General features: G+C 45.4%; 1 protein-coding gene across 2 annotated transcripts in view; it reads left to right on the forward strand.

The window, feature by feature from the left end:
- The first annotated feature begins 1,000 nt into the window (after positions 1-1,000).
- Positions 1,001-16,272, forward strand: part of VAPB (VAMP associated protein B and C) — a 47,416-nt gene continuing 32,144 nt past the window's right edge. For both annotated transcript variants that reach the window (XM_086330944.1, XM_086330945.1), the window contains exon 1: positions 1,001-1,295. In XM_086330944.1, the coding sequence (XP_086187070.1) occupies positions 1,238-1,295 (58 nt within the window). In that variant the 5' untranslated portion in view covers positions 1,001-1,237. The remainder of the gene's footprint in view (positions 1,296-16,272) is intronic.

Raw genomic sequence — 16,272 nt, forward strand, 5'->3', positions numbered from 1 at the left:
TAAAAGACAAAGATTATCTTTAAAAAAACACATTTTTTTTAAATTACGAAAAATTTCAAATTGGGAAGTCGAAGAACAGTACAAAGAATACCTATATGTCTGTCATGTAGAGTCAATGTTAGCTATTTGCTATTTTCCTTTATATATGACAAGGAAAATATTAATAACACATATTTCAGGTAGTACACACTACATAATGAAGTAAAGTTTAAATGTCAATAATGAGATAATGAGGTAGAGTGTTCACTTTAAAACCAAATGGATATAGGTTCTCAGTAATTTTTAAAAGTGTATTTGTTTGTGTGGGTGGTTATTTATTCAAAGGCTGTCTCATCTATCGCCTCTAGTGAGAAGTAGGAACCAGGTCAATTTTTCTGATCATTGTATTTCTAAATATTTGTTGCATTTAGCAGTACAGGATTCAGCACAGTGCTTGTTACATAGTAAACATTTAAAGTAGGGTAGCTTTTCTTTATTATAATCGATGCTGTTGTTATGTGAAGCGTTCAGCAGAGTGGCACAAAATAAGCAAGCAATAATTGGTAGCTTACTAAATTTATATTTATTGCTTACCACATATCACCGTGTCTAACACACATCATTCACTCACAAACATCATGTTTATAAGAATAAATCGTACTTTCATTATTATTCAAAATCTCTAAGTGCCTGGCACATTAGCAAGGAGAAGTGGAAGTTCATTTTTATTAATTATTGACTAAAGCACTTAACACAAAGTCTGCCTCCCATGCGCCCTGCCTAAATAAATAATCTTCAGGATGATGGTCCTCAATTCTGGGTGTCCCGTACCCTCCCCTCCCCGGGACTTGCGCGACGCCCCGCCCCCTGCCTCCCGGCAGCCCCGCCCCCACGGCCACCGCCGCGCCTGCGCACTGCTCGGCAGGGGCTCGCGCGCTCTGCTCCCCGCCGTCCCCGAGCGCGCGCCGGGTTAAGGCGGCCGGCCTGCTGCGTGTGTGCGTGCGTGCGTCGGCGCGTCCGTGCGTGCGTGCGTGTCGTACGCTCGCTGGGCACCGCGGCCTCACCCTCGCCCTCCGCCCCTGCGCCTGCACCGCGTAGGCCGTCCCCCCCCCCCCCGCGCGCAACCCATAGGCGACCCCCGCCCGCGCCCCGGCAGGCCCCCCCTTTCCAAATTTAAAGGGGGCGCAGCATTCACGCGTCCCGCCCCAGGTGACCTCTTAGGGGTCTCCCTGCCCGAGCTGCCCCGCCGCCGAGGAACATGGCGAAGGTGGAGCAGGTCCTGAGCCTCGAGCCGCAGCACGAGCTCAAATTCCGAGGTAAGCCCGGAGGCCCGCCATCTTCGGCCGCGGGCCGGGCCCGCCGCCCCGCGCTCCCTCCCGCGCTCCGGAGGGCCCGGCGGCGCGGCGGTGACGTCGGCCCCCCGGCCGCGGCCCCCGCCCCGCCCCCGTCCGACGGCGAGTCCGCCTGCGCCCCTTCCCCGGCCCCGAGGGTCGGGTGCGGGAGTCCAGGGCCTGCTCCTCCACAGCCTCCCGCGCCTCGCCCTCCAGACACTCGCACAGTTACCGCTGTGACCCTTCCTGTCCAGTCTGTGGCCTCCGCCCAGAGTGTGGGCCCCGGCGACCGCCTGTCCCCGGAAGGCTCAGGTCCTAGGTCAGAGGTCGCCTCCCCGGGAGGCCCGCGCCGACCCGCCACCCCGCCCGAGACACCTGCGGCCGCCCCTGTAGCATCACTCCTGGCAGCTCGGCAACTTAGCCCTGCGTGCGAGGACCACTTTACACACTTGTGTACTGTGTCTGCTCCACATTGGGAGGGAAGCTCCATGAGGACAGGACCTGGTCACGTCTCCGCTTTATCCCCCGCACACCTTAGGGCCCTGATAAGAACCTGTGGAGTAAGTGAATGATAGGAACCTCCTCAGAAGTTCCAACGAGACGGGACCCAACTTTCCTTCTCCTGCCTTTCTTGTGCCTGTGGCTCACACCTGTGCAGCCGTGGGAGGGGCGGTGGGGGAGAGTTGTCACATCTTCCCCCTCCCCACCCAGAAGAGCCTGGAACTGGAGTCCGAGGAAGCCCAGGGGGCCACCTATATGTTTGTGGCGAGCCCAAGCCCCTTGTAATGTGTGCGTTCATCTTTAGTTATTATTCCCTACTTTGTCCACCAAAGTACAGTGCTAGGGGACAAGAAGGTCTTCACCTGATTTGACCATTCCTTCTTTCCAAATGTACTGAGTGGCTGTGTAGCAGACATTTGATTGGCACTTGAGAGGGGTGAATGGACAAGACAGACAAGACCCTTGCTTTCTTAAAGATTAGCTTCTAGTGAAGGTTGGCAAGCCAGTACTCCAGAGTATTTCAGGAGGGACTAACACAGGCTGGCATGATGCAAGCATGGTTTCCCTTGAACGGCCAGGTCACTGCAGTGTCACCAACGCTTGGCCCAGAGTAGCTCCTCAGTAGATGTTTGTGGCATTGCGATGCCTGCTGGCTACACACACCCCACTTTAAGGCAGGAGGTAGTGTGAGTAATTTACCCAGAGTCACCCAGTTGGCAAATGGCACATTGGAACCGAGATTCCAGAGCTCACGCTCTTTTAACAGTTACGCTTTCTCGATCCCTGGGCATTCTTCCACTGTGGTGGCTGTCATTTTGCCTCCCAGGTTAACAATCTCAGGTTGTCACATTTGGAAGTGATTCCAAATGTATAAACAGTGGAAGGTTTTCCAGTTCAAACAAACACAGACCACAAAACCGTGACGTGGATTATAATTTCATGGCAGTACTTTAAGGTCAGGCCTTCTAGTGGAGCCAGGCTGAGAGAGGAATCTGGTAACTCAAGTGAATGTGGAAGGTGATGGTTTCAACTTGAGTTGTCTGAAATTCTCTACCCTGGAAGCCTGGCTTAACTCCTCCTGGAAGTTGGCACGTCCATTCTTTGAGTCCACAGGCATTTACCCATTGCCTGCTCCATGTGACAGGTGACAGGAGAAGACGAGTCACATCACATAGATGCCCCCATTCTCCCTCAGGCCCCCACCCCAGAACTTAGCTCTTGGAAAGAGAGTTGACAACAGAATCAGCCATAACAGTGCCGTGATACAAGGCAATCCAGATTGCTCCAAGATCAGCACCCGAAGAAGGTGTCATTTGACTTGAGTTCAAAGGTCAGATGGAAGTGGGTGACAGGGAGAAAGGAGTGAGGAGTGTGTCAGTTGGAGGAAATTGCAGGTACCGAGGCACAAAGGCTGAGACTACTGGGCTCCTTTGGGATGCCATTAGTATATCTGAATGACTAGGGCACAGAGCCTTTGTTGGAGTCACGAGGCGCTGGCTGGTTGACAAGAGTCCTGTCTTCCAAGGCCTTTGTGAACAGACACAGCCTGTGTCCAAATGCAGATTGTGTTGTGTCTCCTCAGCTAGTTCTCCCTGATTAACCCCACCTCTGCCTGCAGCCCTAACCCCACTCTTGAACATACACTCTCCTCAGTTCTTGTCCCAGTTCTTTCACTTAGTGATGTTTGAGCTTAGGCTGGCCACTTTGCTCGCCAAAACCTGGGATTACTCTTTTCTCCATGGGAGTGGTGCTCATATCTACCTTGCTTCCTGGAAAAAGTTTGGTTGAGATTATGGCTGTTCAGCTGCTTCGTAAATGTGCAGTATTGTACAGAGATTGGTTGTATTTTACACAACTGGTTTCATCATTTCAGTTTCTTTACCTGAACGGTGTGGCAAAGAGGAGTCATCTCTCAGCCTAGGGTTGGCCAGAGTAATGATGGCCAAAGTTGCTGGATATGTTTGTTGGGGAAGTGATCCAGGAAAGTCCTGGTATCAGATTGTTGAGGGCTGTTGGCTTGTGACTTCAGAAGAGGCATATGCAGTCTTCAATAAACCACTTTCATGATTTGTTTGTGGGTTTGTTTTAAACTGAGCACTAAAATCATGAAATGAGGTTCAATACCCTATTTTGCTGTATAGAGAGCATTCATTTCAGGATGAGAACTGGCTCATTTAACTAGTATCTTCCAGATTACTTGGAATGATGATTCTGACTTCGGACAGTTCACGTAGATGAATCAGACTTGTAAGCTAACTTTACATAAGAAGATATAATTTAAATGTCTGTCATCTAGAGGAAAAAAATTAATCATCTTTTAAGTGTAGCCTAAGATGGTATACGGTTGTATATGTTGGATTATTTTTCATCTTGGACATTTTGTGTGATTATGTTGAAGTTAAGAATGTTACAGAAGAAAAGAGGACACAGCCTTACAGGACCTTGTTCAGTCTTAAAGAAAGTGCTGAGCTGCTTTGTGGTTAAGTGTCAGAAGGAGAAGGCCTCCTGGCCTCCCAAAAGAAGCGCGATGCTGTGATACTCGGCATGGTGGAATAGTAGGATCTCTCTGGATTGGAGTCACCCTTCTGAAAGAGTTAAAGGCTTTTAAAACCTGAGAAAAGTGTGCTTTGCATTGTTACTCTTTTCTGTTGTTCTTCCTTCAAGGCCAAATCCTTTACTTTCTCTCTCTGAGGTTCCAGTTGTTGCCCAACTCAGTGAGAGTTTTATGAGAGAGTCAACTTTTAGGGTATTTCGTATCTCTTTTCTTTCTCCTCTCCCTCCCCTTCCATTGATTCCATCCACAGTTAAGTAGTATGCTGTATATTTTCTCGGTCATTGCCCAGGATTCTTCCTCTTTCTTCACACCCTAGCGTCCTCCTCCATCTCATGACACTGTCACGTGAGAATGGTCTGTTAACTGTCCTCAGGAGCTGGTTAGTTAAGGTTTAAATCCACAGTGGACCCATTTACCTTTGCTTGATTCTGCGACTGAACCAGTGACCTTCAGGAAACCTCAGGTAGTCCTGTTGTTGGTCAGTATGTATCCACTGGATTGCTGTGGTTGATTACCACTTTGTGGAGGAAAGGGGAGCTTGGGTCAATGGGTTAGGGACCTCTCTTTGTCTGAGGAAAGTGCTTAGAATCTTTAGTTCACCCTATTTAGTTAACTTGTAGCTGAAGATTGTTTAGGAAGCTAAAAAATAGAAAACCTTGTGGATATAGTCTGTTCTATGCAGTAATTATCTTTCAGATGCTAATTACAGCATTAATTCTTTAGTTTTAGCATAGCCCTGATTTCCTTAACATTTCATGATCACATAGAGCAGACTGTGTTTTACAGCACAACAAAATGTCAGCAGTGTGCTTAAGATTCTTTATGGTTGTGGTTTAAATCCATCCTGAATAGATTATGTTCATTTATTTAATTATTAACCAGCTTGCTCATCAGAAGCAAGTGGCATTAAACTTACCAACCTTTAGTCAAACTTAAGTCTTCATAGATTGTGTTATTAACTCCTAAATTTTTGTTCCTGGGAGAAAAATGTGAATTAGACGTTAACTTATTTTTACTCACTTATTCTTTTCTTTACAGTTAACTCCTTGAGGAAAAAATGGATAGTTGTTGGCTGTGTGCTTGTATTTGGAAAATGGTGATAGTTCCTTGTTGTGTGTGCTTGCAGTGTGAACACGGTTATCTTGATAATTACCTGGTAGGTCTGCATGCAAGTGTGGATTTGTTAAAATAATTAGTCTGAATTGATGCTTATTAAAGAAATGAACTCTTAAACATTATTAACACTATCTTTTATTTATTAAAATTATATAGCATCTTTCCTTCCAGTGCTGAAGGCAAAATATGAGAACTTTGACCCAGCAATATTACCACCAAGTAGCTGAAAATTAGGGGAGGAATCAGGGGAATAAACTATATTGGTTATGCTCACACATGGCCCTTAGGCTTAATTTTTAGAACCTGAAACTTGAGTTTTTACATAAGGAATTATTTCCGAGACTGCTTCATAGATCTCCCATTTGTATTTGAAGAATTTGCCATCTGAAGGATGACCATGATTTGAAACAAATGAGCACAGCTTTCAGCACAAGAAAGACAAACAAAAAGAGTGCTGAGTTCCATTAGTCAAGACAAGGTTGCCATCGAATGTTTAGTGAAATAGAAGCCTTCTGCACAGTTATTTTGCACTGGGATTGTTTTAAAAACAAAGTTGTGTTATGGTTTGTGGGCTTGTGCCCTCATTTTCTGTCATTTTAGGCTCCTCTCAGCATAGAATATCCAGGATTGCTTTGGCCCTTGCCTGCCGGATGGGCTCATTCTTTGAAGTTTTTACCTGACAGACTTAGGCTGTTGGCTTTCCAAAAACATGAGTTGTTTAAAGAGCTTCATTATGCAAGCAAAATTACTGAACTCAACAGTCAATTTAAGATTATTTTTTAAAATGCCAGTGTGTCAAAATAGTATCTCTAGAATATCTGTTTTTCAAAATGTTAAACTGTTGTTTTAACAAAAACTGTTGATGTCTAGAAACAATGCCTTAATGTGCTTTTGGATCCCCCCTCTCCCCCTGGCCCCCCTGCCCCTGGCGTGGGGGAAAAAAAAAAATCCTTGAAAAAATGGCATCATCCCATGGGAAAAAATCTTGTAGTGCTTTCTTTTAATAATATTTTAGCATTGATGGCACAAAACTCTAAAGGTATAGAAATACTTTCCTAGAGGTTTCCTTCATCCTTTCAGAGGGGTTATTATTACTTTCTGACAAGTAGGTTAGCATTTCTTTTCATCTGTCAAGTATTGTCTTCAGTCAGGCTTCTTCTGGTTGTGTGTGTGTGTGTGTGTGTGTGTGTGTGTGCCTGCGCGTTTGTGTGCAGGCCCATGTGGCCACACCTTCACACAGATAACTGATGTGCTTGAATTAGTATACAGTTGGCATTTCAATGAGGTCCTTCAGCCTTAACCTGTCTGGGAGGGGCTTGGAAAATATATGTTTTGGAGGAGAGTGAGGTTGAGGCTGCTGTGTGTTTTGGATTGTGCTTTTTGTGTGTGTGTTAGTCGCTCAGTCGTTTCTGACTCTTTGTCCGATCCCATGGACTGTAGCCCACCAGGCTCCTCCTGTCCATGGAGTTCTCCAGGCAAGAATACTGCAGTGGGTAGCAATTCCCTTCTCCAGGGGAACTTCCTCACTCAGGGTTCGAACCCAGGTCTCCTGCATTGCAGGCAGATTCTTTGCCATCTGAACCGCTTTAAGACAGTATAATGGCCCCGTGGGCCATTTATCTAGGTTTGAATTGCTTATAACCTTTAGGAACCAAGTTCCTTGGGCTGTCTTTAAAAGATGCTCAGAGAGTGGAGAGGAGCAGAAAACTGGCTGAGCTCAGAACAGAGGGCATATTTGTAAGGGGCTAAGTGCTAGACTAACACCACCACTTCCCTGCAGTTACTTGGGTCCGAAATTTAAAGCAATGGCCGTAGTGATGCTTCCATCCGTTATGCAATATGAGAGGAAAGGGAAGGGAAGAATGAATGTTTCTAGAAGAGAAATGGTTGATTTCCAGAAGGTGGTCCACAAAGCCTGGGGACAATGGTAGAGGCTTTAGGTTCTTTATCTTGTTGTTTAATCTGTAGCACAGTTCTGTGATATGAGTTACTCCGTGGTCAGGAGGCCTGCCCCTGGATGGGGCCACTGGGTAAAAAGTGGTGCAGGGATTTAGCCCAGGTGTGTATCAGCAAAGCCCATTTCTTTCACATCATCTCTGGAAGGAACTTGTGAACAGGGTCGGGGGAGGAAGGCAGAGAATTTTTAACCATTACGGATGTCTTAGTAGCTGTCAGGATAATTTCTTAAGAATATTAGTTAATTAAGAGTTACTATTTGTGGAATTTTTAGAAGGGATTTCTTTCTTCTTTTAAAAAGTCCATACAGATGACTCCAAAGCATTCTTTGATTTACCTTGTGAATTTTCTTTTTTTCTTTTTTGTAACAGAAACCATTGGTGTTTAATGATTCTGTATGTTTAGAACACACTAACTTTCAAGTAATCTGCAAATCTGCTCTGGAGTCTTTGGAAGATAGGGTGAAACTTGTGTGAGGTAGAGATATCACAGGTTTTTGCAGATCTGTAAAGTGGGAATTTAGAGTTCAAAAGGGTGTTTATTAGGAATAGGAATGTCACTGGAGGGGGAGGTGGCAACCCACTCTGGTATTCTTGCTTGGGAAATCCCATGGATAAAGGAGCCTGGCAGGCTGCAGTCCAGGGAGTTGCAAAAGAGTCGGACACAACTTAATGACTAAACAACATAAAAGATTTATGTTTTACTATACTATAATAATATATGTGATATTATGCACATAATAAAAAAAGATAAGAATGTCTGAAATGTGACCTTCATCGGTGCTACCGCAAAGCTTACAGGTGGGGCTGAGATGACTAGCGATTTCTCAAACGCTGTAAGAGACTGACTCACAGTGAATATTAGAAGGTGCTCTTCCATTCTGTAGGGGGTATGCTTTGGGAAGTCTTCCTTCCCTGAATGATGACAGCCACTCGTAGGAATTATGAGATGTGCAGGGGTATGGTGATTGTGTGCATAGTAGACAATTGTCCAGTTGGAAATGTTTGGAGTTTCTTCTTTTTCCACAGCTCAGGCTTTGAGGTGTTCCTCACTGACAGAGGAGCCCCTCTTGTCAGATGGAATATAACGTGGTTGTGATTTGGGACTGGTCTGGTTGCCACATCCCAAAAGCTTCCTGTGGGCCAGGCCCTGGGGTGGGGGCTGGAGTGGAGTCCTGGCCCTAAAATGTCCAGGCTCCTATAAGTAAATGCTCAGTTATTCTTAAAACAGGACTAGGAAGTAAGATAGTTACAATTCTCAGGTTCGTAACCTGAATTAGATGTGGATTTGAACCAAGATCTGTCTGACTGCAGAGCCCCTGTTTATCATTCCATTGACTGTGTTGCTCCTCTTAAAAAGTGAGTGGGAGTGTGGCTCAGGAGGAAGGCCCAGGACTTTGGTATTTATTACCTTGCTAGGAAGATGAAAGGAGGACTGGAAATAGGACCCGGGGAATGGAGAAAGAGCGCTGAAAGACAAATGAAATATAAAAATGAAGGAAAAAATGCTTAATTGTCAGTGTAATCTGGTAATGGCTTCCTTGTCACTGCTTCCATGAAGCAGACTCCAGTGTTGTTCTGGAGTGTTGGAGTGACTGATTAAAAAAAAGTAATTGTACTAATTCTGTTTCCCCTAAGAACTTTTCATCCTAACTCAGTGACTTCTGATTGTGTCATTTTTATACTAATGTTGAAAATTACGTGCTGATATTATCACATACCTTCCCTTCTTCCTCACTCCTCACATGCCCTCTGTTGCCTCAGTGCTTGTCATCACAAACAATGCAGGCTGATTGGGTACTGTTTTGCCTTTTAGTCACATTTCACTCAACATTTATAGTATAATGGGGAAAGGGGAAGGAAAGGAAGGGTACCTAGGTCAGTTTTCTGTGCTTCTCCACTGTCTGAGCACTCTCCAGCCTTTAGAGTCCTAAATGTTCCAAGCCCCATCACCAGCACTTCAGATCTAGGAAAACAGCCAGGATTATCATCCTCTGCGTTTCAGAGATGAGAGGAACTGGACTGGCACTTGGCGGAATGCAGAACTTGCTTGTGTGCTTGTATTACAAAGGGCATCTTGTGCTCCTGCCCCCGCTGTCACTCCCCAGCCAGCTTTGATTCCCTCTCCTGTTGGATGAGGAAGCTTGACCCCAAGGCCGCTTGGAGTTCCTTCCAGCTCCAGTCTTGAGAACATGCTATTAAAATTTGTTTTAGTTGAAGAAGAAAGATGGAAAGCCCCCTGAGGGCAGAAACTGGGGTTTGTATTTCTCTTAGTACCGACCAGTGCTTTGCACTAGTGGGGTGTCAGATCTTTAATTAATGAGCCGTCTTGTTCCTGTTGAAAAGCTCACTGTATTCTAGTAACTTTTCCTGAGTATTCTTGGATATTCTTATCCAGCTCCAGTGTTTTCTGCATCACCTCAAACTGTACAACCCGGGTACCCTGTGCATGTTTATGGCATCTGCTCCTTGTGCTTTATTTATGATGGCTTTGTCTTCCATGCTGTAGACTGCAGGCCCCTATAGGTTTTGTTTCTGCAGTTTTCCCCGGTGGTAACTATAAGATATGTTCTTGTCTTCTGCTATTTAATAGTAACCCCAAAGAAGGGATATAGCCCTGGACTAGGTCATCTTTTCAGTGTTTGGCTTGACCATTTGAAATGGACGCATACATAAAGAATAAAAAGAAGGATTTGCTGAAAAACCAAAGGTTTGTCCTTGTGGAGGCTTATTTGAATTCTCATTCTCTTGGTTGAATTGATTTGTTGGCATATTAATGTATCTTGATGGACTGCTCTGAAAATCCAAATTCGTGCTTTTTGACCTTTTAAAAGTCAGACACTGCTTTACTAATTGAACGAAGCAAAGTCCTGAATCACTCCTTGGAGAGTCCAGTCATTCAGAACTTCTCATGGAGTTTTGGGCGCAGGGGGGTGACAGTTTACAGTGCCTGCCTGGTTAACCTCTCGTCTTGCCCAGAGAATGACAGAAGTGGAAAAGATGGGAGAGGTCATCTGGAGCAGTCCAGAGAAAACTCAGTCAGTTTACCTGGGTCTCTTTATTTTATTCTTTAAAAAAAAATTTTTTTTTTAATGAATTATGCCTTCAGTGCCCTTCATAACAAGACTATTTTATTTTTTTTTTTTTCTTTTACGTGCCTAACTCTAGGCATACATGCCCAACTTTGGCAATTAGTCCTCTTCAGTAAACATCTGAATATTTCCCTGTCCACTTTCAGACAGGAGTTAACTGTGTTCTCAGGTGGGCTTGCTCTCCTTGCTCCTTCCTTCCAGGAGGAGCGTATGTGCTAGCAAGCTTTACTCCTGAGTCGTCACCTGGGCACTTCACTGCCTCGTTACTACATCTGTTATTTTATTTTATTATTTACCTCACATGTACAGTACTCTTTGGAGCATTTGGCCTCTGTGATGGCGCGGGACTCGACGCTCTTCCCTTCACCTCCTCACGCACCACCTTTCGGCTTTCCCCCCCTTCCTCTGGCCGTTTCCGCCTGCTCCTTAAGGAGCCCTGAGGATGGTGCTGAGGGGCGCAGGTTTTCCAGCCCCGGCTCTTGTTCCTCTTCTCTCCTCCTCTCAGCGCCCCACCCAGTCGCCCTGTCTCTTCCGCCAGTTCCCTTGGCTTCTTCCAGCGTTTAGAGTGATCCTAGGGCTGACCCAAGCTCAGATGTGGGCTGCAGGTACTTTACGTGCCACACGCCCCAAAATGTCTTCTTCCCCACTCCCTTTTCCTTTTTCCTTTGGACCTCCTTTTCTGACACGTACCTCCCTGAGTGGTATCCACATGCACACAGTCGAGCAGCTCCCTCTGAACCCGGCATTCAGGTCTGTCCTGTCCTTCTTGTCCCCTCCGTGATGCCTCCTTTCCGTGGATGACTGTAATTGTTTCTTACCTGGTCTTCCCGTCCGAGTCCTTAGGCTTGTCTCCATACTGATGGCACTTTCAGATGGGCCAATCTTAGCTTCTCTCTTGCTTTCTTAAAAATCTTAAATTTTTGTACGCCCGTTGCCAAAAGAATAAAATTTGCATTCTCTAACAACGCCTGGGAAATCGTTTGTGCCCTTGATCTCCCCGGCGCCACCTGCCTCGTGCCTGCGCTCTGGCCTTTGCTTCCTCCAGTCCCAGAGCTCCTGCGTTCACCTCTCCGCCTGTCCCACTGCTCCCTCCTCCACGTCTTTGCGGTCGTTTTCCTGACACTGTCCACATACAGCATACCTGTGCCCCTGCACAGTCAGCTGTGTTTGGTTACTTGCTTTCCTTCCCCACTAACCAGCAATGCCTTTGCCCTCTTGGACGGTTTTCTTTACCCCTGATCCCAGTGCTCAGCATGATGCACGGCGCTTGGCACATTCCAGGGAGTCAATGTCCAGGTCTGAGAGTGTCGAGAAAGGTAAAGAGGGGGGAAAAAAAAAGACAGCTTTCTGTGGAAAGGGATGGTGGAACCCATCAACAAGGCTGCTGTGTGCAGCTGACATTCAGTATTAAGATATTCTACCTAGGGTTGGTCACTTCTTTCTCTTCTACAAACGTATGTTCCCACCATCCTCCCCTCCTGTTTCAGAGACTCAGCACCACCTCTCACGCAGTGTGCTTCTCTCCATCCCTTTTCCATCCCTGTGGTGTCTCGCTCCATTAGTCAGCCTCCTCCTGGTGCCTCAGATTTCTGTTCTGCTTGATGCTTTCCCAGTGCCTACAAACATGCTTAAGTTTCTCCTTCCTGAAAAGAAACTACCTTCCTCCAGATCTTCCCCCGCTTAAGCAAATGCCCAGTCTTACATCACAACTAAATTTTTGGAAGCAGTGAATTTCAGTGAGTGGTTTACATCTAGTTTCCTTTCAGTTCTCATACCTTATGTTCCACTGAAGCCCTTCTCAATTCACCCATTTTCTCTTTGTGACTTTCACCTTTGACTTTTCTGGTGAACTCCCTAGCCCTTGATCATGGTTACTGGATGTTGACATTTCCCAAGCTTCTGTTCTCCATCTTCTCCATTTAAGCACTCTTTGTATGTTATCTCATTCACAGTCCTTTCAACTCTCACCGCTACACAGAAAACTTCCAAGTCTGTATCTCCAAGCATATCTTGGTCTCGAGGCTTTCTGCCTGCTGGACATTCCTGCCTGTTGGTTGTCATGAAAGTACATCAGGACTCGCTGTATTCCACGCTGCGTTCCTGACTTACGCTCTCAAATGTGCCTTCCCTGTCTTGGGAGTGGCCCCTGAACCCACGCGGGTAAGCCAGGAATCCTAAACCCGTCTTCCACTGCCTCCTCTTCCCATCCCACTCGCATCTTGTCAGTCACTGTCTTCAGCAGTGTCTCCTGTACCCCTTTGCTTCCGCTTCTCCCCACTGCCATATCCTGAGTGCAGGATTATTGCCGCATGTGCCCCCTCTGGCTCTAATATACTCTCTCCTTCCCTGACCCTTCAGGCCACCCTGCGTACACTTGTTAGAGTTATTTTTCTAAACTTGAAAACGTTTGTTGGCTCCCTCAACCCTACAGGTTAGTGTTCAGAATTCTTAGGCCAGCATCACAGGCTTTCAAATTGGGCCATGCTTTTTTTTATTTTTAAAACAGTCTCAGCTTTTATTCTCCATTTTAAACACCTGAAATGTTCAAACACTCAGACACACACAGACTTGTGTGAGTACGTCTCCTCTTACATCTGGGTTCCCCCGGAGGCTGGCAGAGGCAGTGGATACTGTTTAGAGCCCGTGAAGAGAAGAGAAAGCCTATTTTCCTTCATCGTACCTGCCTTCCTAGAGTCACTTTTAATTTTCTTCCTTTCATTTTCTCTTGTAGAGCTCACTGCCAGACTTGTATAGGTATGAGGTTTTATAGCTTTTTTTTAAACTATAAGGTGTTAAAAAGCATAGCAGATGTGATCGCCCCTCGCCCCATTTCTCCTTTCACTCCCTCCGCTCAGACCCCTCCTGCTGTAGCCACGTGGCCTCCTTTTCCAAGGCCCCCTTGTGCTTTGATCACCCCACACCGTGCTCACACCAACACTTTTCCTTCAACTCAGAAAGTGTGTTCCTTCATCTTTTCAAACTCTGGGATTTACCCTCAGTGTTCAGCTCCCCGCCCCCGCACCCTCCTGTGTTTATACAACACTTTACATGTTAACTTCCACATGGTGTTCTGTGCAGTGAGAGGTCGAGTACCACACAGCAGTTTAGAGTGTGAATTCTTGGGCCAGACTGCCTGGATGTGACTGCTGGATCTACCACCTGAAAATCTAGGATAAAATATTTAATGTCTCCATGCCTCAAATTCTTCACTTCTGGGTATGTTGGAAGGATTAAGTGAGTTGATGCATATAAAGTGCTTAGAATAGACCTGTTAAGTGTTAACTAACGTCACTGTCGTTTGATAATTTTGTTTTCAAGATAGATCATTCCAGAGCCTCAGTCCCAGAGATTCTTGTTCTTTAGTTCTGGCTGGGTCCTGGGACGGCTGTCCAAGTATATTGACCCTGTCTCTTCAGGGTTCTGGGCAGGAGAGCAGTGTCGTCTCTGAGCTTGAGGGCCTAGCACAGTACCTGGACTGTGCCGTCATCAGTTACTCATTGAATGCCTGTACTGTGCTGAATGTTGTTCTGGATGCTTGAGAGACTGAGATGAAAGAACTGACAAGACCTTTGCCTTATGGAGCTCATCTTCTAGTGGGGGAGATGGGCACTAGATAAGAGAAGGGGAAATATGTGGACTATGTTTTGAGATAATGGTAGGTGCTAAATGGGGTTGAGAGGATGGTGGATGAAGTTTAAAGGGGTTTGGAAGTGGATTCTGTTATAAAGAGGGCAATCGGAGAAGGCCAAGTTTCTGAGAAGGCAATACAGTATTGGAACTGAGACCTGTGTAAAATGAGTGCAAGCTGTGCACACATTTTGGGGGAAGAACATTCAAGAGAGAGGAAAGGACAAATGCAAGGCCCTAGGGTGGCGATAAGCTTGGTGTGTTCAAGGAGCAGCAGAGACATTATGCCTGCAGAGGAGCGGTGGGCTCAGAGAGGAAGGTGGCACCTTCCCGGTAGACAGGCCATGGGAGGGACTTTGGATTTTGTTCTGAGCTGGAAAACCATGGAGGATTCTAAGCAAGAGTCTTTTTAAAAGACCATGGCTGGTGTGGGGAAAGTAGGCTATTTAGATATGTGGTTGGTGTGTGTGGAAGCCATGAGGCTGCTACACTTACCCATTATCCATCCACCCATCCACCCTCCACACAGTTATCCAATAATCTGTCCACCCATACATCATCCATAAGTTGTCCCTAACCCAGGCCAACAGACTGTGGCTTGGACCAGCATGGTGACAATGAAGAGAATGGGATGAGAAGTGCTCAGATTCCAAATCTCTTTTGAAGGTAGAGCTGGCTGAAGGATTAAATGTGGAATGGGAGGGGAAGTAAGGTAACTGCTTTTGGCCCAAGCTTTTTGGTGAATGGCGGTTTCTTTTTCCTGAGATGGGAAGCAGTGTGTTTGGGTGAGGGGAATTGGGCTCTGCTGCTTGGCCATGATAAACTTAAGATGCTTATTACAGCCACAAGTGGACACCAGTGGAGAGGGTCAGGATATAAATTTGGTCATCATCAGCTTATTGTTAGAACACAGTATAGGAAGGAATAATTTTTTCCAACTGAGAGATTAGGTAAGCCTTTTCAAAAGAGAATGCATTTGAGCAAAACTTTGAAGAATGAATATGATTTCCAAAGGCAGAGAAGGAGGAAAATAGAAGATATTTTTCATCCAAGTCTCATAGCCTTTTTCCCTGGCCTCTTGTTGAATTTAAGAAGCTGCTGATCTCTTTTCACTGGTGTAGCCACTTAGATTCTCTGTTGAAAAGGAAACCAAAGCAGATTACATACTAACTGATAAACCGAATTCTGCTATTTCTCATTGTTCACAAATTGAAAACTCACGTTGGACCATAGAGGTGCAGAATGCTAAGTGTGCGTGTGCTTCTCGCCTCTGTGTGTCTGCTGTGATTTGGGATGTGTTGATTTTGGTGTGGCGGCTGTTTGTATGCTGTCTGTCGTCTCCATTAAAGATTGAACATTTTGGGGAAGTTTTTACTTCCGCTGATACTGACTCTCAGCACTTGACTTGAACTGTTAATTTATAACTCAGTCAAGTTACAGCCACAACCATGACCGTGAGAAATTGGGACCCCTTGCTCTCTAATCACGCATGTCTCTCTCATTTGGGCATAATTCTGTCTTGATTCTTCCTGCTTTGTGTGGAAAAAATGTCATGTTTTGCCCCTCATATTTAAGTAGAATTTTAATTTAGTAGAGTATTGCTTACCTTTTTGTTTATTTTCATGATCTCTCTAAATCACAAATTTTTATCTTTTAAATAGAGAAAAATTACTAGATGTTTTGTTAGTGGGACAAAAGATTCTGCATTGAAAAAAACTGAGTCTAAGATCCTTTTAGAACTGATATAAAATTCACACTAGACATGTGTGCCATCACCTTAAAATAATCTTCACTGGTGTACCATAATATGTCTTAGTGCTGTGTATTGATGGAATGTACAAAACTTCAGCTCTTACATAAACGTTCTGCCATTTTCCTGTTTAGAAAAGAGGTGTTGCATTAACAAAAATAGTCATAGAATTTATCTCTAGGTGTGTAAAGGCTTCTAGTCTTATTTCTAGGTGCGTAAAGGCTTATTATTGGAGAAGGCAATGGCACCCCACTCCAATACTCTTGCCTGGAGAATCCCATGGATGGAGGAGCCTGGTAGGCTGCAGTCCATGGGGTCACTAAGAGTTGGACACGACTGAGCGACTTCACTTTCACTTTTCACTTTC

This window comes from Bos grunniens, chromosome 13 (genome assembly GCF_055505025.1).
Source record: "Bos grunniens cultivar Pamir isolate PY7600 chromosome 13, Bosgru_T2T1.0, whole genome shotgun sequence".
Taxonomy (NCBI): Eukaryota; Metazoa; Chordata; class Mammalia; order Artiodactyla; family Bovidae; genus Bos; species Bos grunniens.